Source organism: Parambassis ranga, chromosome 21 (assembly GCF_900634625.1).
Source record: "Parambassis ranga chromosome 21, fParRan2.1, whole genome shotgun sequence".
In the NCBI taxonomy this organism is placed as follows: domain Eukaryota; kingdom Metazoa; phylum Chordata; class Actinopteri; family Ambassidae; genus Parambassis; species Parambassis ranga.
In genome coordinates this window covers 14,482,641-14,508,224 of record NC_041041.1, presented here as the reverse complement: position 1 = coordinate 14,508,224, position 25,584 = coordinate 14,482,641, and the positions used below count along the sequence as shown (strand labels likewise).

Sequence of the window (25,584 nt, the reverse complement as noted above, 5' to 3'; positions counted from 1 at the left end):
CACAGGTACTAAGATTTGTGGCATCGCATCGGACATGAAAAACTGGTATCGTGCCATCCCTATATGTAACACCCATTTCAACCATTTCGGTCCAACGGCAACATTTGAATACCAGTCACTGGCTTGATGCCGCTTTCTGCTGTATGTTAATCCTGTTGGACATTGTAATATTAAATTACACACCAAGAAGAAAAACTGAAAGGCAGACTGGTCTAATGAAAGAAAATGGGAAGGGCTAAAGGTCAGTCGTTTACCTGTGTTTAAAAAGGCTGAAGCACTTGTGCTCATAGCTTCATAGTGTGAGCATATGTGGAGCAAAGTGGAGACTTTAACCTTTTCTTGTGTGTCAGTAATTTGAGATGATTTTATGTTATAAGACAAACGATCTCACAACAATTCCCTAATAGCTGTTTCAAAAGCATGTGAGCTGACTTATTTTAATATTTGTTTTGGAATTTTTAAGACTGCTACATTATGTTGGTATACAACACAAGAAAAAGAAAAATGTGAGTATCTTACAGCAGGAAAAGAGCCAGAGGCAGAGCAGCACTGAGATTCATCTGTTCTGACAGTTTTAGTAAGAGATACCATATTTTTGTCAGAATGATGAGGAAAGCATGAGAGAGACTGATACAGAGGAAAAAATAGAAACATTGGTGGATCTCGTAACAAGACAGAATGATCAAGAAGTGCAGTCATAATAAAAATAGTAACAGTGTGGCCCTGAAAAGCAGCCATATTTAGAGTCAAGGGGAGGAGAGAATAGAAGGATGGCGGGAGTCTGGTCTAATGCACCAATTGCATGATTCCTCTCAGCTCTGTGGATGCCAGCCCTCAGGGAGACGCTGCAGATGTATGTGGGCCACAGCCGGCCTCTGTCACCCTCACCAGGGTTCACTATGTGCACCCACCCTCTTCAGTACTGTTCCCATCAGCGCTTCTCTCTGTCCTGTCTATCTCTTTTTTCCTATGATCGGTAGTTTGATTAGTGGAGAAATCAGCCGCCTAATGGTTGTACTGGAATGATGGATTACTTCTCTGTCCCCTGACTAAGTTACATATTGACTATAGCATTATGCCCTAGTTCCATTTCAGTCTGAGTAGTGTGCTTCCAGCCAGCAGCTTGTCAGTGTTAAAAGCCTGAGAAAAACCAATAGACGAGAATACATTTGTTATGAGGTGATGAGCAATAGGTGAGGTCAGGAGCTAATGGAACTTACTGATCCTCTTGATAGATATTCTGATTGGCTCAGAGCTGGATTACTTCATCCGCCTCTTTTTGCTTCATGACTACTTTTTCCAGTGTGATTATGGAGTCAGTAATAACATTTATCTCCAGCTTTTCCTCTTCATTTGCTGTGTTTTAGTTGGGCTGTATCATCGACATCCATCTACGCAGAATTGAACTATAAATGGCTGCATGCTGCCTTGTGCCCCAGTTTCCCCTCTCAGGAAATCAAAACAGCAATGGGTGAAAGAATTCAGTGGAGGTCCCACTCTTTGCTGCTGAAACTAGGCCACTACTCAACAGTTCTACATTTCTGTCCACCTGAGTTTTCACAATGTTGCCATCAGTGTGTGAATATGCGTGGGCGAATATGAGGCTGAACTCAGGTCAAACAACTGTTTGCTTTTCTACAATTTATTCAATGCTTTCTAATAGCCAGTTATTGTAAGCGCAAAATAGCCCTATGTCCTGCTTAAACAAGCCTCGAATGGAATAAAAATGTGCAGCCATAAAAAGCAAAATTAGTGGTCACAATAGTTCAGCAAGAAAACTCCAAATAAGAGCAAAACCTGCTATAAATGACCTATACAGAGCCTGGTATAAGTATAAGTGCTGTTATTAGTTTGGGTGCCGGCGTTGGGTGAATCATGAGGTGTACTGGTCTTAAGCTGGGCAGAATTGACACTGACACAGGCTATGACTGTGTGTGTGTGTGTGTGTGTGTGTGTGTGTGTGTGTGTGTGTGTGTGTGTGTGTGTGTGTGTGTGTGTGTGTGTGTGTGTGTATATATATATATATATATATATATATATATATATATATATATATATATATATATATATATATAATGTACACACTTCAGCGTAAATGTTGCCATACGTCATGGATGAAGTGTGGTGTGATGTTTTCTTATGGAAAAAGGTTACATGACAAATACGTGGAGGATACGTGGTAACTGATAAGACCCATTCAGGAAGTGAATGCGGTTGCCTGCATTTACCGTTCCCAGTTTCTGCTTGTCCAAAACACTCAAATGCAACCCTAGAGCTTTGAAACTGATTCAAAAGTGACCACCTGTAACTCAAGTGTTTTTCTTTTGTTTTGTGTGGGCTAGGCTATGCAGGCTCCTTCTCTAGTGTGCAGGTATCCTGTGTGTACCAGTGTAGGCAGTTCATCTGAATTGTATACTGGTTTTACAGACAGTTTTACAGACAGTACTGCATCAAGACTCCACAGTACTAAGAAGCAGAGCAGTACTGCTAGGTGGTTATTTTAAAGACCACATGTCACCTGTGATTCACAAAAAGTGCTGACAGTGCTAATGTTGGAAGGCCAAGTTGTGTTTTTGTGATTACTACATTCAAGTCCTTGTGTCTGATGTTGTGGAGGTGCAGGTAGAGCATTGTGTGTACTCAGGAGTGTACCTTTCTCAGTGCCCAACACTGCACACTGTATAGTGAAGCAATGCACTGCAACACACTGCAGCATGCAGACTTTCATCAACCTCTGTGTTGAAGTCCTCTGGGCTTGAAAATCGAGTCCCCATTCATAAGTTGGTTGGAATGAATGCGTGGGAGGAGAGAATATAGCCTGCTGCTGCTCCAACCAGCAGGCCGATGCCTTGAAGTGGAAATGAGTGAAGAAGAAAGGTTCATGTGTGATTTGGCTTAGCTGTGAGTGAGTGTTCCCTGTCTTCTTGAGTGTCTCTCCTCTACCAGCACCAGTCAATTTTCTTTTCCTCAGGGGCCACCTGAAGTAGGCCCAAGAGTCAACCTTTTGTTTTGTGGCTCAAGCCTTGTGGATACAAAATACTTTTTCTCACACACACACACACACACACACATACATACTGCTATCCATAAACATCATCTGTTTGTTATTCCTGTCTCATCCTTCACTTTCGCGTTGTTGTCAGCTCTGGCCTCTGATGTGCTTGGTCTACTGTGTGTGTGAGAAACAGCTGCCAAGGGACCCTTCGTCTTTCTTCACTCCATCTCCCCTCCCTCTGTCTGCCAACAAGTTTCATGCTACTCTGTGTGAACCCGCCAATTTTCAAAACAATGTAAATGTTCCATTCAGCAGTGACATTTCTGTGGCATTTCAGCACGCTCTGTGGCACAGACTGGGTGATTAGCTGTCAAGAAACTCTCTTCAGTCATTAGCAGCACACACGAGCATATGCTGACACCCGCCTCAGCTGTCAAGTAAACGGTCTAAATGTTGTCAGCAATGCTGTGTATCATTATTAATAACACAGGTTTGAGGAAAGTGGAGAGACCTCCTTGGCTGTGCTCAGCTGAGAGACTTTATAAACTTAAGGTCTTACAAGTGCGTAACACGTTTAAAGACCTGTCTCTGAAAGTACATGAATGGGAAAGTCAGAGACAGGTTAGATGGGAGCTACCTTTGATCCTGGATCTGCCTGTCACTATCAAGCCCATGGTGCCTGCTCTACTTTTCATTCCCTGTCTGCACCATCTATTTTCAGCCTTTTGATATGTATAGATGTGTATACGGGGGAGTGGATGATGTCGACAGAATACAGAGTAGCTAATGAGCTTTCATTTCACTTGGTATGAGTAGACACCAAGGACATGGGGGCTTGGTGCAAGTGGATGAAACCTCTGAGCTAATTCTCTTATCTGGAGTATTAATCTGTCCTTCACCGCTGAGGTTTCTCATAGGATATCCGGTATCATCAATTCCTGAAGTAGTTTTTTTGTTCTTCTGAGGGCTCAGGAGTAAAAATTGCAGCCTCAATTAGTTTCCTGCTGACCTTAACTGCCTCCTCTCCCTGGGGAGCTCAGGCCTTTCTCTTGCTTTCTAGTCTACTTTCAGGCATCACAGCTACTCACTGCCATTTTAATACCAGCATTCATTAGTGCGTTCTCAATTTTAAGCCACTGTAATCAATCATTTTAAATTGACAATGGATCAGTTGTGAAAGGAGCTACATGAGGTGACAAAATTACCACTAGAACCCTTTACTAGAATGTTTCTTCATCTGCATTTAGCTCTAATTGATGTGATCTTGATAAGCACTCACTATCAGTGTTACATCTTCCCTTCACTCTGGTCAAGCTTTTCTTTTGTAAAGCTCTCTGTGGTTTGTTGGATTTGCTAATGATGCTCTCTGTGCAATTAATGTGCAATTAAGCTGTTTGCTTGCATGTTTGGCAACTTAAATTCATAACATCTCAGTAGTGGTCACAAAAATATCCAATAATTTATAATTTCAAGTTAACCTCAAGCAAATGGAGTAAAAACTTTGGTTCTGTATCATCATTCTGTTTTGTTTCTGTTTGTTCATGCAGGTTTGGGAAGAACTAAGAGAAAGACGAGTGCCCGTGATGCTTCCCCGACGCCCAGCTCAGACACAGAGTATCCATCTAACGGCAGCGGGGGTGGAGGTGGAGGTGGAGGAGGGGCCGCAGAGAGAATCTATGACCTGAACATCCCCGCCATTGTTAAGTTTGCCTACACAGCAGAGAGGGATGATGAGCTGACCCTGGTCAAAGGCTCCAGAGTGATCGTGATGGAAAAGTGCAGCGATGGCTGGTGGCGGGGCAGTCAGGCGGGGCGTGTTGGCTGGTTTCCCTCCAATTATGTACATGAGGAGCTTGGAGGGGCAGATGAGAGCGGGGAAGGAGACTCCTCAAGGGGCTACCATGGAGGATCTCAAGGAACTTTGTTGGCTAACGGGCGTGCGGGCGGCCGTGTTGCAGTTCTTCACCTGGTTCAGACACTCTACCCCTTCAGCTCTGTCACAGAGGAGGAGCTGAACTTTGAGAAGGGAGAGGTCATGGAGGTGGTGGAAAAGCCGGAGAATGACCCGGAGTGGTGGAGGTGTAAGAACTCACGTGGCCTGGTGGGCCTGGTTCCTAAAAACTATGTGATGGTGCTGGACGAGCGGCCTGGCCTACCCTCCTCTACATCGAGCTCCCCACAGAACCGCTTCGTGGCACCAGCACGCTCAGGGAGGTTCGCCGGAAGGGACTGGTACTACGGCAACATCACCAGACACCAGGCCGAGTGCATACTCAACGAGAGAGGAGAGGAGGGCGACTTCCTCATACGGGACAGTGAGTCATCGGTGAGTCAGTGGGGCGAAGTCGGGAGAGAGAGGCACTATGGAGGCTGGTAGAAATGTGGAAAAAATATAGTCCTATAAGACGTATCAGTTTCTAAATGACACGTTCTAGAGCTACTGTCATCACACTTATAAGAACTGTAATAAAGAGTCGACTGAAAAGGGGGAAAGAAACGTTTGCTCTGAATGAAGAATAGGATATTTCTCAAAATAACTCATCCCTATAAGCTGACAAGGAATCCTTTGACTATTTATAGGTACACTTAAAACGGAAAGAGATAGACCAAAAAATGTAACCTGTGTCTGCAGCATTAGTCTTTACTCTTACAAAATTCTTTCAGACTTTTTGTTTTCATAATATTCTGTAAAATCTTTGACTTTTTTGTATAAAATAATTACCACGTTTACTAATTTATCAAACACACAACAAATCACACAAAAAGATAAAGTGAAATAACACATTTGGCTGAAACCCAAACAAAAATAGAACTACACTATACTGTACTGTATCTGGGTGCAGTGGTAGTAAATGACATGTATTCCTATAGCTGCCCTCTATTGCAGTGAACATGTAATGTTTGCAGACAATTTGTCAGTTACTGTGCTACAGAATGAATGTTTTTACTGGCAACACACAGAGTTGTAAGAATCATGCCATGCCGCCTTTGAATGGTGTTTAGTTCTATCTTATTTTCATTTATCTACTCATCAACACTCGTCAAGTTATTATAAAGGAAATAATGAATAATATATACATATAAAATAATCTCAAAGCTGAACTGCCATAATGGTAGTTGGTTTACAACATTTAAATAATAGATACATTTCTGTGTTAAAAAACAATGCGTCCAGGCGTTTAAATCTGAGAATCTGCTGCCACCTGCTGGCGTAACTCAGTCTGTGTCTTTAAATTTAACTGGACATGCTTTCTTGTGTTTCTAACAGCTGTCTCTCTTTGTGTTCCAGCCCAGTGACTTCTCTGTGTCTCTAAAGGCGGTGGGTAAGAATAAGCACTTTAAAGTGCAGCTGGCAGACGGAGTGTACTGTATTGGCCAGCGCAGGTTTAACTCCATGGACGAACTAGTGGAACATTACAAGAAAGCCCCCATCTTCACCAGCGAACATGGAGAGAAGCTGTACCTGGTCAAAGCGCTACTGTGATTCACACATCCTCACACCTACACTGGATCTCATACACACACACACACTATACACATATGATACTAATGCCACTCCCTAACTGTCTTAACTCAAGCCTTAGCTCTGAACCCTCTTGGCATCTGTTCCGCATCCAGAAGTTTTCATTGGTCTCCCTCCAGTGAGGACCAGGTGAAACTTACTTGTTGTAGTGCTTCAGTCGAGCAGTTATCCCAGAGACACCCAGCACTGTGTCAGCAATTACCCACGTCCCTTATGTACAACACAATGCTTATTAAGCCTCTCTATCCTGGATGTGCTAACAGAATGCCTAAGGCCTTCTTAGGGGTTGAGCTCTCCTTCTGATGTCATACATTATGTCCATTGACTAGCGCACACATTGTTAAGTTGCACCATTGCTCTTAAGCCACACAGGAGAACAGACAGCAGTTCAAAGAGGACTCAGGCCTCTGTGGGACCTAACTCTGGTTTTGTGTTGTCTGATTGCTGGCCATTGTTTTATTTTGTTAGTTTATTTTTTTAGAAGAAATGCTGGTTGCTCAGTTTTTTTGTTAATTTAAATTCCTCTGCTGAGGCTTGAATTGTTGCTTCATTCAGTGACTTCACAAAGTGACCAGAAACACTCTCTTGCCTTTTCTCTCTCTCTCTGATTTTCACCATTCCTCTGTGATGATTTTGTTGCTCCCCGATTTCAACTTGTGTTTTCTTTTATATTTCAAACTCCTGCTCGCTTCCTGAAATCTGGATACAGCACTTCCTGTGATATCTTCAAAAGATAGCTGAGGAAGCATTAATGCAATAGAGACCTCTGATTTCCTGTAGAGTTTGAATGTTATTCTGTGTAACCAAATGTGCCACCCTGTACTCATTAACTACTGGCTCCAGGTCTGCACACCACTCACCATCCAGTCATAGTTGAATGCTTTATTGTGTCACATTGAACATGTTATTGTTCTGTTCTCCAGTATGTGTCTGTAGCTACATGAGGATACTGACTGAAGAATAATAATAAAAATACATTTTGGTAACACTTCTGAGTAATTACACTTGATCTACTTCTGCGAGTCAATGTTAGAGAAGTACCTCTTCCTGTAATATTTGTAAAAGATCTTTGTGAATCTTGCGATTGCAGATTTATACACACAAATTATAAAGTTATTGATTGCGACCCTACTAAAAGTAATTATTGGTTGGCCCAAAGCTCTGCATTTATAAATTGAAATACTCCTAGTGGAATGTATGATGTCCACATCCACGTGAACACAGTAGGTACAAGAGCTGTGTGTTCCTTCTTTAGGGTCTGCCTATACACATGCTGTCCTCAAAGTCTGGTTAATTCCACTTGACAGTTTGCTTGTTTTTATATATATTTTTTTTATAAGGCAGATTTTGCAGATGCAGGCTGCAGCAGACCGCCTTACTCAGCCTCTCCTCAGCCTCTCCTCAGACTTGGTGGTCACTCTTTCTGGTGTATGTGTAACAGATGCCCTTGAAATGAAGACACCACGCAGACACAAGCATATGTGTGGACACAGAAAGTTTAAGTAGATGAGATTGAAAAGTTGTAGAATGAGATGAGTTATGAAGCTCTTGGTAGTTTAACTTTATGAGCAATAGAGACATTTTTTCTGTTGTTTTTGTGGTGTTTCTCTTGCAAACTGTGAGACAGCACAAAATGGATTCAGCACGACGCTGTAAGAGGGATACCCCTTCACTCGTGGTGCCACCAGGCCCTCAACTGATAAACCCACAAAAATTCTTCATTATCTCAGACAGTGGAAAAAAGAGAGAGAAATACCACAAAAGTTGTCAAACTCAAACTTGTTTTTAGTTGAGCTGATTGTCCATGTAAGAAGAGCTCTATAACTCATCTCCTTCTACCTTTGGCTGCTCAGTCCCCACTTGTATGAAACCAACTACTTTCTAAACCCGCTTCTTCGAGCCAGCCCAGCCACAGCTTCAGAACTGTACCCAGGCACAACAAGTCTGTCAAGCCTGCCCACTGAAAGCTAGCTGAAAAATACATTGACTGAAGTAAAACGAATGGTGTGGTTATCTGTGCCTGCTGGCTTCTAATTAGAACTGACAACACATGAATTGCAAGGATAAAACAATTAAGTGATCTGCTTACAAAACATTAGACAGACGTAGGAGCAGTACCTAAATGGGGCGGGGCTTAGACATGACTCATCTTTCACTGTCCAGAAACCAAATACATTATCAGCTGGTTTATAACGAAAATAATCTAGTCCTACCAAACATTTTCCTGTTTATTTGATGTTTGCTATGTGCATTTGTTTACCAATGGAAGTGTTGATCTTGGGGTCTTCAGCTTTTATATGATATATCTGAATGTTATTGAGCATTGTTATTTAATTCTTGTCTCCACTGTATGTATATATTCAAAATAAGAAGAGGTGCATATATGAATCATTAAGATCCAAATATGGTACTGTATCACCGACAACATGATGAGAATTGAAATACTTTTGATCAATAAAAACTTTTGAAGAATACTAAACTGTTTGACTTATGATTGGTTTTTGGTCTATAAAATTAACAGTGAGAAGCAATCTGATTGGTTAGAGTGATTTTGGGCTATAAGGTAACAATTATAATAACTGCTGTTTCCAAGTACAACTTCTCAAAATGTATTGGGTGCTCTTTCGGAATAATGCAAATATAATTTCTGACGTACCAGCATGGCTGAATCCAGATGCCCAAATCAGTTAATCAGAGAACAAAGGAGGACTTAAAATATATAATGGTGGGCGCAGTCAAGATGACAGCCCTGAACTAAAAAGACAAAAACTTGTGGAGGTGGTAGGACAATTTTACAAATATGAAACCTTTAAAATTTAATGCAACACAGAGTTCTTTAGCCTCCAAACTTTTCTTCCATAATCACTCTGATTAACTCACAATACATTGCATGACACCTCCATCTTTGCTGGTGAGCATCTGTATCACCTGCACTAGCACTAGGAAGCTTTGGGGTTCGGGTAGGAACTGGTACCTAAAAAGGACTACAACATTTTCCTAGTTTACGGCATATGTCACATCCGCAAATGGAGTTCTGTGACGAAACTAAAGAAAGTGTTGAAATGAGTGAGGAGTCCATACTTTGAATCCACTCCGAACTGAACATGCAGTCAGAGAAAGCAAAGCAATGAAGCTGTTACCGAGGGAGAAGAATATAGTGAAAAGCATTTAGTACAGGAGCGAAATAAATCTGAGGAATGGCTTGTCATCCTCTGTCAAGTCGTAGTAGTGAATGTGATTATTATAGTGAATGTAATTATTCTTCATATTATATGTAAACATGTGGAACTGTTTGGTTTTTTTTCAATGAAGATGTGCAATTTAAAGGAGTAACTTCATGGTGCCCTTTCTCACTAATGTTACTGAAGGTGATCCTGAGATATCTGAATGTGTGTATTAATGTCTATTAATTACATCAGATGATAAACCAATAATGACTCTGGTATACAGCTATTAATACAGGAATAATGCAGTGTGCAGTGTATTGAAAAAAGAAATGAAGCACTTGTCTTGTCTTTTCAGCTTGAAGAAGTAATGGAAAACAGAGTGACAGACTACTGAGCATGCGCACATCCTACAGGTACTGTGTCTGTTGGAGTCCACACAGAACACAAACAGTCACTCGAACGATCTATAGAAAGTAAAGGTGCTGTTCGTGGAGACAAGGAAAAAATAGGAAGGAGAGCGATTAAGTAAGAGCTCAAACAAGGATTAATATCGGCCCAGCTTTCATTTACTAGTGAGAGCTGGAAGCTAACATGCTAGGTAATTAACAGAAGTTTTTATGACATGTTTATGCACACAGATCCGGCTTTCAAGGAGTTTGCTGGTAGCATTGGCTGCAAGGGTTTGCTGCTCAGTCTGCCATTAAACTTTCCCCTCAGGGTAATAGAGGCCTGCCTGGCAAATAGTTATCCTCAGCTGCTGTAACCAGAGTTGGACCAATGACTGGGGTCACCTTAGAAGAGTGGTTGTATCGGCATCACTATATCAGCTTTGATGGCATTGAGCTGCCAGCTGGGATTTCATATATCTGTGTGAGAGAGACAAGGTTTTATGTGTTAATTTAAGCTATGCTTACAATGACCCTGTGGAATGCTAATACAGGATAGCAGTGTTGTTATGATGATTAGGCAGGCTTCAATCACAAGGGAGAGAATGTTTTTACAGTCAGTGCCATTTATGTCCACATGATGGCAGTATTGAGCTTCCAGCAATCTCCCCTGACAATATTTCCTGTCCACCTGCAAGATATATATATCTATATATATATATATATATATATATGTAGGAATGTAATATATAAGGGACAATAGGATTATATATTCTATTATAATCCTATTATATATTCTATTAATTTCAATAAATTATTGATCATGTTTGGATCGCTTTTAGAAGCAAAACAGTATTAAACTGTTGCTTAAATTTAAAAACATAAAAAACAAAGTCAATTATTTCACTAAAAAGGAAACTACTGTCAAAATCAGTGTTTAATGTGTTATTAAACTCTTATATGCCACCAACCTACCAGTCATTAAAATGAAAATTAGCATGTATGGCTAATACAGTGGGCTAATTACGTGATGCTTTTTCTAAAAATTAATATAAATAAAAACTAAAAGCAAAGCACAAAAACGAAATGGGATAAAGTGTCTGTCTACATTTAAAAGGGGTAATTTAAATCCACTTCAAGCTGGTCACTTGTCACATCAATACAAATCCATTCTGCTCTAAAGTGGAACCACAGTTAATTTGTTATCCCAGTTTCTTTCTGTGAAATGATGTCCTTTATACGTTTCCTTTACATGCATGTCGAAGCATAAAAACATAGCAAATACAGCAAATACACAGCTGCCATTTGCAGAGCGAGATGTGCTGAGAGGTGTACTGGCTGGTATACTCTGCTACTCTCCTTTAAGTGCCTCAGACTACCTTGTCAGTGACAAAGCCGAGTCACTGACATTACAACAAAAGTGCACCTGTGCCTTTAGGGGAAAAAAGAAAAAGAAAAAAGAGAAGTGTGGACAAATGTCCAGTCTGTAATGGACAAGCCTGTACTTTAACACCACAGTGACAACTACCCCAACTACAAAAACTAAACCCTGCCACATTTTACCGTATTTTCGCGACCATACGGCGCACCGCATTATAAGACGCAGTCTCAGTTACAGGGTCTATTTCTGTATTTGACACATACACAAGCCGTACTGTATTATAAGGCGCATGCTACGCTAAAAAAATACCAGTACATAAATAAAAAGAAGTAAAAAAATGTTATGAAGGAACGACTTTGTATATAGTTTGATTACTTGCTGCATATAGCGCTGTAGCTCGCAATAATTACATAATACAGATGCAGCTGATTGGTTTGTTACTCACACGTTATTCTGCATAACAATTTGAAATGTGTATGTACAATTTTGTACAATTCTGCCATGCCTGTGTGGTGTTTTTCTTGTTGTGCTCTGAGCTGCATGATGTGCGATCGGACCCTCACGTCTGAGCTTTAAGACAGAGAGTTACGTTGCGCTGCAGAAATGAAAACTTAGGAAACCGCTCCGCATCCTTCGCAAGCCGCTCACATCTCTATTAGCAGCGATTCAGTAAAAACCGGCTGGATATCAGTGAGGAGAGCCGGTGCAGCCTCTCTCTCGACGGTGGCAGCGACAGAGAAACAGCGCGTGTGTTTCTATGGGCAGAATAGTGGCTGCTGCTGAATGCCTGTTGTGATTCGAACTTTATGTTCACACTTTATTAATAAATAAAGACCATCTTAGGATATAAATTGTCCCGCATTTTAATCAGATGCACCACAATTTGCCTTATGGTCGTAAAAATACAGTAATTTTGATAAAATACTGCTCAAGGTGTTTGGATGAGTCAAAGTTTGTCAGTGTTGTGCAGTGTAGCAAGATAAAAGGAGGCTCTCAGCAGACAGCAGCTTGGAATCCAGTCTTTTATATTTTTCAAAGAACAGATGCTTCAGATCAGTGAGAGAAGAGAACAGACCCGTCCACAAACACTGAGCAAAGGAAAGCTCAACAACAGAAAGAGTCATAAAGAAGTTCTTTACAGCATTAATGTGGAATATTACAAGTGTATTATGATCAAAACAAACCAGTCTGCCAAATGTATTCAAAGGGGATTTAGGAGAAGACAAGTGACGCACATTCATCTTAGAAAGCAGACTTGCCTGTCCTCTCCAGCAGAATGTAAAGAAGGGGTAGAGATTTTATGTGTTTGTGAAAAAAGTGATGGTCCATGGTCCAGTCTGGAGCAAAGCTTATACTCCCATGGTTAGATGACATCAGCCACACAGCCAGATCAATATGTGCTGATTATTTGTTAGGATCTGTTGTTCACATCAGTGTGTGAAACATGTAGCTTACAGAATCACAGAATTGTTAATAAAGATGAAATGAAAGAATCTCATAATTTACGGTATCATTTATCAGTCGCAAACCTGGAAATGTGGACCTGTTGCTACACTTCTGAATTTTTATGACCCACACAAGTGTCTATCTTTAGTGCTCATTGATGGATTTCAGTAATTACTGTCATTGATCTTCCGTTCAGAACAGAACGCAGTGTGCCTTCACAGAAACATAGGTACAAAAATCCATTATTTTTCAAGGACTCCTCACTTCATTTTCTAGAAATAATGTTAGTGAATGAGGGCAAGTGCAACAGCTGGAGCCCTGCAATTACCTGTTGCTTCAAAGCTCAAAGTGAATAGTGAAAGCAAATCACAAGAAGAGGTATTACATAATACTGACGCAGATTTCACTAATGGATGTAGGGAGCTGCCGCCTAAATGTCAGTACTCATAAATTCAACATTCACAATAAACCTGGTTGTTACAGACCTGTGACATATTGGCACAGTAATGATTCATGTAATGGCCCCTGTTCTCTGCATGTCTTATACTCTTAAGACTAATTTCCACCATTTTCATTTATTACTGTCTCAGCTCACAAGATGTTTTAAAAGCTCAATCACAACACACATGCATCAATGTGCTCCAATCTCACTGATGGAAATGCATTTATCTTGTCTTTTTAAACCTATGCACGCCTATGCTGCTTCTTTAAGGCAAAGGTAAAGGAAGAAGGAAAGCACTAAAACAACATCAGCGGAAATGATTATTATTATTGACTAGTCTATGGGTTTATCATTTAATCAAAAACGGAACGAAAAGGTGCTTTTCCACTGCAGGAACTGACAGGCTGCTTTAAGGTTTAGCACAAAACTGCTGCCTACCAGAGGCAAAACAAAAGAGGAAATAGGCTGGTGAGGACGTGCAGATATATGGGCTTATACACCACCACTGAAGTCAAGAAATACTGATGATGTCACCTTTTGATGCACAAAGCTTATAGGCCTTGATGAAAATACAAGATTTCCTCACAGAAAGAATGGACTTCTTGAATCATAAAATGCCACTTTTTAAAAAAAAAAAACTATCAACTATCACAATAACTTTTGGATTCATTGACTAACTGTGTAGCTCTATGAAGCCATGTTTTTAATCTCTGGATCCAAACTCCCAAAGGACTCCAGGATAAAAATGGCACAGTCCCTGCTCAACACCAGGCATCTCTCCACCTCTCCTCACAGGCTGGTAGCGTATGTCTCTGTGGTGAAGTCTTGTCCTACATACATTATAATTCCTCCACACCATCTTCTGCTCATAGTCCCAAAGGTTTGAATCACACACTTAACTCTAAAATATGGTACAAATATGCAAAAGAATGCAATGAAATGAAATTTGTAGTTTGAGATGTAACCGTGGAGCTTACAAATCGGAGGAGAGGTCTGGGAGCAGTCAACATGGAAACCACAGTGACAGATCTGACAAAAAAAAGTCATATAATTGGTCACACTGGGAGCATTGGGTGACGAGTTTTTTCCTGTCCTGCTGCTGTAATCATCACCAAACTCTGCCTCCCTCACCACTTTAAAGTTTAAATTTATAACACCGATCAAAAATATCTCTACGTGACCGTTATTGCTGCCCCATACTCTGAAGCACAGTGTGTTCCCACTGGTCAATAGAATCTGCAGGCATCACACAACATTCAGTCTGTACTCTGCAGCCTCTTCCATCATGCAGATTCTACCATTGATTCAAACTATTAAAATTCAGAAAGAAGACAACCAGAATGACGTTCTCTCTGCAGAAGGCACGTTGGAGCTGACAGTCAGGACACTCAGTTCCTTATGAAGGAAAGTTGCACGAGGAGGGAGGGATATAAAAATGTGTGTAACTGCCTTTATTAGGAGAGAAGGCATTTTGACTGAAATTACCAGTTTCATAGTCTTATGGCTGTAAATAAGGTGCATGTAAAATATGGTAGCCAAATATAGGGGATGATGTACAACAAGACCCCCGCTGATCCTCCCTGACCAACATGTATGAGCTGTTTCAAGTCAGGAGGGAAAAAAGGAGATTTTGTTATCTCAGTGAGCATTCAATGTGACCAACCAATCTGACAAACCATCAAAAAGATGCTTTAGGAAGCCTAATTATTAAAACAAAACAAACAACAAAAGACAACTATAGCATCTTTTAGGTTTAACCTCCATAGAATGTTTTTGGAAGGGGATATTATTTGTTAGGATTTCACTGACATAAAACACCTGCTTTTCTTCCAAAGGTCATCAGCATGTAAAGTTTGTGAGATGAAGTCCTGACCTGCAGCAAAAACACTCTGTGTGCCCACATTGTTCAAAATAATATGTGTATATATACACAAACCTTTCAACCACCTTTACACCCTGGGGTTGAATGTGGTTTGTCTGTCTGGATACAAGGTGTGAAAACTGTCTGGAACATGCTCTTTACTTTGCTTTTCTCACTCCTTTTCTTTCAAAGAAAATAAAGTCTTACACATTGTACTAGGGCTCCAACAAACAAGTATTTCGATACTCAGATACTCGCCGATTATTTGAGTAATCGGATCACGTGTAAATGTCATAGTTTTCCCATAAACACGGCTGCAGCTAATAACTGCTGCCTTGTCATTTGTGCTTCGGTTCGCGACCACCTCCGTGCCCATTGCCAACAGAAACACAAACAGTATGAGTGTGCAAACAGCTCGCCCGCGTTTCGAACCCAGGACCTCTTGCATCCAAAACGCTGATCATCCTTCTGCGCCACGAGCCAAAGAACCATTCACAGTGACGTCACTAACGAGTAGAGGTGGAACGGTTCACTAAATCCACGGTGCGGTTCGTGTCACGGTCCTGAGGTCACGGTTTTCGGTTCGGTTCAGTTTACATTGTTGAGGTTTTTCTACTTTTAACACTGGAAATACCAGATGAGCATAAAATACATATCCTATTTATCCAACATTCAACACATTTAAGAATCAGTTCAGTGTTTCCCCATCATTATATCAGGCCAAGTCAATTTTATTTTTTATTTTCTATATAGCACCAGATCATAACAGAAGCCATTTAAGAAAACCTTTCCTATAGAACAGGTCTAGACCTTGTTCCTATATTAAACAAACTAAACAGCTCTTTATTTATCTTATTTGCACGGCAGCATTTCTGTCTGCGCTGCTGTCTGCGCACAGAGGCATGATGTGTGTACACACGCAGACACACACCGTCGGACAGAGAACGTGTGTTGCTTTGTCCACCGTTGCTCATTTCATGCTAGTTGGATAGACTGAACTCTAAGACTACGCTAGGCTAAGCTAAGCTAAGCTAAGGGTACTGATGTCCGTGTTTTTATTTTATTTTTGCCATTGAAATATATTATTCAGTCACCAGAGAGTCACTAGTTGCTTTTGATTAAAAAAAAGTCTCTATGCTGTGGTAAAAACGCCTCCTTGTATTACTTGATGCGCATGTGCAGAACCGAACAGAACACGTGCCCCGAACCGAAACACGTGTCATCGAATACTAAATTAGTTGTCGATACATTTTGCCCTCGAATATCACTCAAGTACTCGAATAATCATTGCAGCCCTACATTGTACCTGATGTTAGTGACGACAACATAGCTATATATATTAGAAATAATCTGATTTATTTTACATTTTCTGCACCATCTATGGTTTAGAAAAAAATTTTTTGTCAAAGGACCACTTTTTTTTTTTACACCAGAGAATAAGATGATAAACCACGTGATGATGAGCGGAATGATGCAAGCTTTTTGGCCACCTTCGCAGACAGACAGGCGTAAAGAGGCAAACTGTGAAAAACAAACATGTCCGCCTTCTCCTTGCCTTCTGACCACGATGCAATCATCAGCCTGAGATTATTCTGAAGGAGGAGGACAAAGAACGGGAGCAGAAGCCGATCAGGTAAGACAGAAGATGAGCCACACATTTCTTAGCACTTCTTAAACAGCACTATGTCCTCTTGAAAATATTACATTCAGGATATTGTGTTCTTGTTACCATGAAGCTCTGTATGCCCCAGAATTTTATAATTACACATATTTCTTTTGCAGAGACTGAAAATAATTATTTCTGTGCAGACAAAGGCTTTTGTGTTCTGACTCCTGAAAGCATGCGTGCTTTGTGTGTGTCCCTGCTGCTCTCTTCTCTTCTGCTGGGCTCTCTGCCTCCTACAGGTATGTCGGCAGTTCATGTATGGAATTACACATTGATGGATTTGGCTTTATGATTTATGGGGATTCTGAATTGACAGAAAAGGTGTAAATTGTGTTCACACTTCCATCTGTGACAGGAGCAGAGGAGGGCGAGGCAGCCGGCAGCAGCAGGGAGGAGAGGCAGAAACGAAGCTTACCTTACTGGGGTTTGTGGTCGTCTGACTTCTATGGATGGTTAGAGGAGCTGCGAGCGCAGGCTTCTGACAGGGGGATGCAGGACCTGGCTCGCATCTTTTGGGCCCATTTTCCCATCAGCAGGGAGCTGGGTTATGACAGTTCTGAGCCTGATCCTGAGCCTGAGGAGTGAGGCATAGATCAAGATTCAAAAGAGTGTTCAGATGATCAGTCGTCACTTGATGCCTTATAGATTCATTAATCTTTCTGTTTTGTCCTTTTTCTATGAAATTCTGAAATGTCTCCATCTTTCAGTATATTTCATTAAAACCCTGCATGTAGAAATGTACTGAATTTTTAAACCCTTTCCTATTTCCTGTTAATGACTGGCTGGATAACAGAAGAGAAGAGGAGCTAGACTGGACAGAGGGCATAAAAGAGAGAGGCAGAGGGTGAAGAACAAACATGCAACAAACAACATACAAGATAGGGGAGAAACATGACATTACATATTCACATCACATGAGTTTTAGAGGCAATGTATTATGCTGGGCTGTATGTAGAGATACTGAGATACTGATCCCCCTGAAACACAGGTCCTTTAAATCTGTATTGCTGTACAAATATTTTTAAGTGTGTGTGGAGCTCTTAAAATTGACTGAACCTAAAAAAAACACAAGAAATAAATATAAAACTCAAGGTTAAAAAGGTTGTGTCATTGTATCTCTTTTACTTCAACATTTGAGAACTGTGTGTATTCTGAAGTGCTCACTACCATCCCACACACAGGTAGTGAAGCACAGAAAACAGTTCAGGAGTGAGGCAACAACCGGAGGAAATTGTGTTTTGGAAGAAAGTTTAATGTATCTCTCAGCTCTTAAGATGTTTCAATTCCAAATTTCCGGGACAACAAACACACACTTGTGAGAGGATTAGCCTACTGCTTTATCTTGGTCTATGAGTGCCGCAACATACTGAAGCTTGTTTCACGGTTTTGTAGACAACTGCAAAGAAAGCTACTTGAGTGGGAGTCCCTGTGCTCACAAACCCCCACTCTCAGTGAGTGGCACGTTTGGGTGAACGAGATCGAACAGAGGAAGGTTTAGTTTCTATGAAATGCTTCAGCCAGTCAGAAATGTTGTCACCTTAGGAAACCATAAGTGAGTGTGTGTGCAGCTCACAGGCAGATAGTCAGTACATCAGGGTTTGCCCTGCCATTATATTAGAGGGGGTGGCCATTTTCTGAAATATGCACCCAAGGACAGCAGACATGTGAAAGGCCCTTATTGTAAGCACATGTCAGCTGCTTTGATCCAACAAGAAATTATAGTCATGCTGCTGCTGAGAGTGGAGGCTTGCACTCGTCACTAAGCTTCACAGTGTCCAGTCATACACTGACATCAGACTGAGCTCACCTTCTTTCCTATTGGTAAGCGTCAGTGTTGGACTGAATCTTTTTTTAAAAGCTGCAGAAATGCTGCTTCTATAAAATTACTACTGCATGATGACATGTATGATTTTCACATCACATTCACTGACAGTTATTTGTACTCTTATACCTTTTAATCTTTCTGCCTTTTGTTTATTGGCTCCCTCCCTCTCCTCTTCTTTCCAAACTCCATCTGTCAAAGCAGAGCGAGCCAGCTTCTGGTTTCCTGCATTCCAGCTCCACCTGTGAGAGACAGGGAGGCTGTTTGTAGTTCCAAACCAAACACTGTCCCTCCAACACACATACGCTTTATACAAGTTCAGACCAGAATTACTGAATGAAACTTCTATAAAGTCACATTTAACATTTATTCTGGTGCAAACACAGTCAGCAACAAATCAGGTTCTATCAGGGAGCTGAAAAGAAAAAGTACATGCACTGTTCTCAACCTGAAGAGAAAAGGAAACACAACACAAACTGTAGTAAAAACAATAAGTATTAAAAGATGGACAATTCCTCTGAAAATGTAAATCATGATTTAATTCACATATTTCCCAACCTGTAGTGTCACAATGTCCTCGCAGAGGCAGTGACGTCACTGGGTTGGTTGGCGTGAAAGTCTGACAGTAGCTAGCATTAGCTAACCAATATAGTAACAAATCTGATGATCTGCGATACAAGTGAGGTCATGTTTATACTGCCACTGGAAGTAGTGATGAAACTCTATCAAACTCTACGCATGCATGCTACAACCAACTTGATAAAAAACAATATATTTATTTCGATGCATATTGTTTGTTTTTCAGAGGTAAACAAGTGTATCGAGTGCTAACAGTGCTAATTTCCACATAGTCTGAGCTACCACTAATAATTACATCACAAAACACACTTAGCATCGCATGTATAACAGTTAAAACAGCAAGTCTACAACTGCTCACACACACACACACACACACACACACACACACACACACACTCCTTCATGCTACACTTGACAGTGTCAACAGGCAATATGGCGCAACCCCGCCATGGCGGCGTGCAGCGGTAATAGAGGTGCTCACAGCCATGACTTTAGCTATCATAGTAACTGGCTATATTTAATGAAACCACTTTACCACATTACTGTTCGCTAATAGCCATTACATACAGGCGCAGAGCTATTGTACAATCTCCTTCCTCTGTAAATAATGCAAAACAAAACAAACATGCAAACTTACAACAGGAGTTTCATGCGGTTTTCAAACTACTTCTAAACGTTCCACAATACATTAACAATAACTAGAGAAACACGTTAAGTTTGTATGACTACGTTTTAGCCTACCTGTGGATCAAAACAGAGCAAGCAGCGTAGGCAACATCTTGCTAGGGCCATCGATCGTCTACTACTCAGCTGCGCATGCGCCATGCAGGCAGCTCCACGCCATTTGCTCCACTGTAGAACAAGAGCACCCTCTACTGACATAGAAGTGTATCAAATCCATGTAGAATTAGAGGACATCAATCAATCAATCAATCAATCAATCAATCAATCAATCAATCCATAGCTTTAAAAAAACTAAACATACACCTTTTCCTAGCCTGCTACACATACATTGCCTAATGTATAAGGGGTTTTTCTGCATAGTCCCCGATGTTCATGGAGGACAGACATTTCTTCTGTGCAGAAGCTGTATGCAGCAGCAGACATCATCATACTGTCAAAATCGTAACCACCAAGCTCCTTCATCATCTTGAGGAAGAGCAAAGGACTGAGGTTCCCAAATCAGATGAAGAGAGCATGTGTTGCGTTTTCAGCTTAAATCTAGGCTACTTTCTGGATGGCAGCCATCACTACTGTGAATGTGTGATGGAGCATTTTCCTGGTGGAAGAGCACTCCTTCTGACACTTTTCCAGGTAGTCCACCAGCAGCACCTATGGGCCCCCGAAAACAGAGGCCAGAATATCTGAGACGGCAGTAATATGTCTGTCCTTGGAGCTGAAGACTCTGAATGTTTCCATTGTTTGGATTGTTCTTCGATCTGTATAGTTGGAAGTGATGCACCCCAGTCTTCATGGTTACTGTTTGCTGCAGAAAACTTCACAATAAATCAGCTGCTGTAGCTATTCCACATACCCGGGCTGCTTTTAGACACAAAGACCACCCCACACAAAAAAGTCCCTCAAAGATGCAAACAAGCTTTTATACAACTTCAGTTCATGGATTTGTCATTTCTTTTAAACCTTTCTAGATGTGTAGGACAAAAAATGCAGGTGGCCAAACAACAATGAAGCAAACCTGGGATCTTTTGAGTTTGTGATCTTTTTTGCAACAGTCTACAAAAGTTAGTCTGAATATTTGTAAGAGCTGTTTGTGTTACAATGCTTCAGTTGTAAGGATGATAAGATCAAGGAGAGGTAAAGAGCACCATATGTAGGATAAAACTAAAGCGCTGAGGTTGGTTACGGTGGATTCTGCTGCAATAGGTTCTTCTGCATTCTTTGCATGCTTGTCAAAGACTTCACAGCATAACGACAGACTGCCATCCTGCAACAGAAGCAGGAAACAGTGGCTAAACCTTACCTCCAAGCAGGAGAAAGAGGCTGACACAACCGAGGCACACACTGCCAGCCAGGGAGGACGGCAGCGCAGGCCTGCCTGGTACTGGACAGTCAGCCGGTGGATTCGCTGTCTGTCATTGGAAGTTTGTTGTGGATAAAGCTAGACAAACATTTGTAATGTTACAGGAAGCTGTGGGCCACACACATGGACAGAGGAGTGCTGGATACAAAGAAAAAATGATCCCGAAAAGAAACACAGGGAAAAAAGCAACATTACTGAGGGACGCATTAAAAAACCCTTAGCACATATGCTGACCTGCTTCCCTGTAGCAATGTTTTCAGTTTTTTCTCCTTTCCGGTCAAAGATTTATGACAAATATGCATTTAGCTTGACACTTTTTAAACTCATGCTGCAGCACGTCTTATTTCTACTGCTGCTAGGTAAGTGTTCTTCCTGTTAGTGGCACCCTGGAAAAGTACCTGGGACACACAGGAAAATTCATTTAGAAGGAAAAAGCTTCCAGTTTCAGCCGTTTCTCTGAAGGCAGGGAGGTAAAAGACATTCCACCGCCACAGGCCAGTTTCCACTTGGAAAGTCTGGGGTACCGCCCACTCTTCCCTCTGCTTGTGCAGCAGTTTGTGCACAGCTGTTGCTTTCACAAAGCTCTGCAAAGGCTCTGGGTACAACATGGCATCTCAGCAGCTCTGTTGGAGGTTAATGGGGCTAGCTATATTGCTGACACTATTATCTCTTAAAGGTGAGTGCAATCTTGATTTTATTCTTGTTCTACTTAACCAATGAAAACTCTGACCATTCAGAGCACTGTAGCCTCAGCCCATCTTTACCAGGAAAAATGACACCAGTCATTTCTAAGGCAGCATTGTTACAATGTTTACCTAGACTTTACCTGCATGTAAAATCCCACATTCACCAGAGCCCCCACAGCAGGGGTCATCAACTACATTTGTCCAAGGGCCAGAATGTTTCTTGACAGACACTGTGAGGGCCAGATGCTCTTGTAAAATAGACAATAGATAAAACGTACATGTGGAACAACAAAAGACGTTAAGCTGGTGCGGCTGCTCTGCCACTGGCTGCATGTCCATGTGTCACACTTGACCCTAGAAATGTAGTTTCTTTGAAGACCTTTTTTATGCTGCCTTTGCTCATGTTGAGGAGTCAGTGGGCTTAGTTAGTGTGGGTCATGGCTTTTTTTTCTCTCCTGCTTTTGAAGCTAAGCAAACATACCCCTTCAAGACCCCTACACCTTTCACACAGAACAGGTGGGTTAAAGGTTCAAGGTGCAGCAGCCTCATGTTAAAGAGGCTGCATGAAAGATGTTCATGGTGTAGAAGCTTGTTGCAGTTTCCCTTTAAACCCAAAACCTTTAGGTTTCCTAAACCTCTCAAGTCAGACTCTCCTGGTTCAAAGTCTGGAGTTGTTTCAGGAGTTGACTGTAATCAAACTGATCCATGTATGCATGAGGACATGTTATACAGGCTAAGTTATGATATATTGTCAGGGTACTATATCATCAACACACCTGATGGTTACTGCCATTATAAATGAAGCAAGTTATTCATGACTGATCAAACATTTAGGCCTTAAACATCTTTCATCAAAGCTTCCTCATTGTCCTCAAGACGTCTTTTATCAATTGTTTATCAATAGTGTGATAGAAGTGGCATGAAGATTGATAAACCCTCCATACAGAAGGAAGAGGAAAGACTGACTCATACAGTACATTTTATCAAACAGGCTGTAAAAATCAAGACTCATTCATTTCCACCAGATCCTGGAGGTGAACACACATGCAAGCAATTTTCTCCAGCAGCTCAGTGGAAATGTTTTTTAGCCAGTCCAGCTTTAAAGAGACAGTTCACTCTAACAATACCCATACATCTCATGCCTGCGGTGCTGCTCATGCACCTACATTGTTTTGATAGCTATAGCCACTTAAGGACTTAAGTGCTCTGAAAGAACATTGTGCGAGTCATTGTCAAGCATAAACGGGCATATCTGACTGGATTGGATTTGGTTTTCATGGTTTAAACGATACCTTGTGATTGCTCTTTGCACACTCTGCACATACAGCAGCCTTCTCTACACTAGAGAGAGCTGCAGGAAGAAAGACAGAAAGAATGAAAGTCACTATAGTACATATATTTACACGTAAACTGTCCAGAAGTGTCCTCAGTTATGAAGTCTCTTTGACCACTTTATTAAAAACTGACAACAAACTCACCTATTGAAGTAGTTCAAGTAAACTTCAAGAACACATGAAGCGTGTAAACGAGGATAAATAAAGTAAATCTTTATCTTAATCTTAAATCAACAGAGGCTCAAGGCTGCAGTGGAAGCAGACTGAGCAGGATGCCTCTTGGATGTAGTTAAGGATATGATGAACCATCTGTAGATGAGTTTATGTGAGGTTGTTTTATAATGACAGCCGATTCAGTGGCGTTTCATTATTTATCAAGACATTAACTCACCTGTTTGTGCAGCCTGTTGTTTGTACTGCAGCTCATTCTGTCTCTGTTGACTCTCTTTACAGACGTGTCAAGTGACAGCAGCAGCTTACACAAGATCCTGAGGAAAAGAGATGGTAGCACACTAATAGTATTATCATGCTCATGACAGAAAAAGAATCAGCTACATTAAAAACCATTTTAAACCTTTTCTTCTGTCTCTTTGTGCTTCCACATGGTGGCAGGAGAAGGCGCTGCCTCATCAAAGTCTTCTGTTGCTGTCCCTTCTTCAAAGGCTCAGGAGTTCTTGGCAAAGCTGAGCAGAACAAAGAGGAACATCTGGGATCGCAACAGACCGGATGTTCAGCAGTGGATCATGCAGTTCATGTACATGGGATTTGATGAGCAGGTGAGGATGTCGTCTCAAGAAACTACCCACATCAACTCCACCCCTCTGGATTACACAGTATTAGGCAGACTCGGGCAGTAAATGGAAATTTGGGTGATGACTTCAAGTGCTTGTCTATCTTACTTTAAGTTCATGTTACCTAAATGCATGTTTTGCCAAATAGAGACAGAACAAGCAACCAGTCTGTTAATGAGGGGTTGGAATTCTAAAAAGTGTGGCAACACTGATACTGTGATGAAAAAAAAATCTTTAAACCTTCAAGCCTTCAATGCAGCATATTGAGTCCTAAAGTATACATTTATTGATAAAAGCTGGATACTTAAGTGCTTAAAACCTGACTAGAAAGGAAGTTAGAAAACAGACAACCAACACAAACAGTAAAAATATAGCTACTTGGATCTTTCTGAATCTCTGATATGTGAAACGACATAATCATGAAGGCATACTTATCCTGAAAATGTTGACTGAATGAATAAATGTGTGTGGGACTGAATACATGACAACATGGATTTCCTCCTTCACATACAAATATAAATGCACTTTTAGAGGCAGATCAAGTATTCTTTCAGGTCAGAGACTGTCATGTAGAAGCCACCGGGGAGAAGGAACAGATAACAAGAGAGAGCAGACAAAAGAGGAGCAGAGTGCACAAAATAACCCCCTGCTGCTGCGTTTTCTGACAGCTGACAGCCAAGCGCTTCAGCCAGATACAGCAATGTTTCTCCCACAGCCTCATGCTTGACACCTTGTATATACGCCATTTGCTGTTGCTGCTTTCAAAAGGCCAGAGCTGTCAAAGCACTGGCCTTTTCATGCACGTCTGGTTGCCACAGCTGTGCCTGCTGACAGTCTCAGTGTACATCTTATCAGTGGTTACTAACTTGAGATTTGGTGTATGACTTTCCTAACAAATCACGTCTGCAACGATTTTCCTCCACAGAGGTTGGAGGCTGACCTGTCATACTGGATGGACCAAGCTCGCTCCAGTGACCAAGGCCGCCAGCACCACTATGATGAAAACTCACCAATCGGCCCACGTGACCCCGGTTCTTACAGACATGGAGCTAACGTCAACTATGACTACTATTAAGTCAGCCATTTACACTTATGTTCAGCCATTTACACTTATGTTCAGCCATTTACACTTATGTTCAGCCATTTACACCCAAATGAGGGATGCTGTCAGTTCCGGGGCACTTAGCCTCACTTTAACCTTGATTCTTGACATCAAAATCAGTATGTTATTTTGTATTTTTACATGCGCACTCTGCTTCTGTAAATAGTCAAGGGCTTTTGTGTGTTTCCTGCAGCCTCCTGTTTTCCTTTAAGAGGACACATCCTGCAACACCACCTTTAACACCAATGATACTCCACGGTTGCTCTGGCCTTTTATCTCTTGATTGTTTACACATTTCTTACAAAAATGGGGATGAAATGATGCTCTTGTTTAACCTGAACCTGTTTAACAGCTAAGGCTTT

General features: G+C 41.2%; 3 protein-coding genes across 4 annotated transcripts in view; all 3 read left to right on the top strand.

The window, feature by feature from the left end:
• The window catches only part of LOC114426615 (cytoplasmic protein NCK2-like), a 28,840-nt gene extending 19,905 nt beyond the window's left edge, over positions 1–8,935 (top strand). For both annotated transcript variants that reach the window (XM_028394131.1, XM_028394132.1), the window contains exons 3-4: positions 4,543–5,321; positions 6,285–8,935. In XM_028394131.1, the coding sequence (XP_028249932.1) occupies positions 4,543–5,321; positions 6,285–6,479 (974 nt within the window). In that variant the 3' untranslated portion in view covers positions 6,480–8,935. The remainder of the gene's footprint in view (positions 1–4,542; positions 5,322–6,284) is intronic.
• A 7,781-nt stretch (positions 8,936–16,716) lies between these two features.
• otos2 (otospiralin 2) lies at positions 16,717–17,748 on the top strand. The gene is made up of 3 exons (XM_028394315.1): positions 16,717–16,834; positions 17,011–17,106; positions 17,223–17,748. The coding sequence occupies exons 2-3, from the start codon at positions 17,043–17,045 to the stop codon at positions 17,450–17,452; spliced, it is 294 nt and encodes a 97-aa protein (XP_028250116.1). The 5' UTR covers positions 16,717–16,834; positions 17,011–17,042; the 3' UTR covers positions 17,453–17,748.
• Positions 17,749–21,883: 4,135 nt separating this feature from the next.
• ecrg4a (ECRG4 augurin precursor a) lies at positions 21,884–25,540 on the top strand. Its single transcript, XM_028394066.1, has 4 exons — positions 21,884–21,985; positions 23,783–23,833; positions 23,942–24,105; positions 25,046–25,540. Exons 1-4 carry the CDS (start codon positions 21,916–21,918, stop codon positions 25,193–25,195), a joined length of 435 nt encoding a protein of 144 aa, XP_028249867.1. The 5' UTR covers positions 21,884–21,915; the 3' UTR covers positions 25,196–25,540.
• The last annotated feature ends 44 nt before the right edge of the window (positions 25,541–25,584 follow it).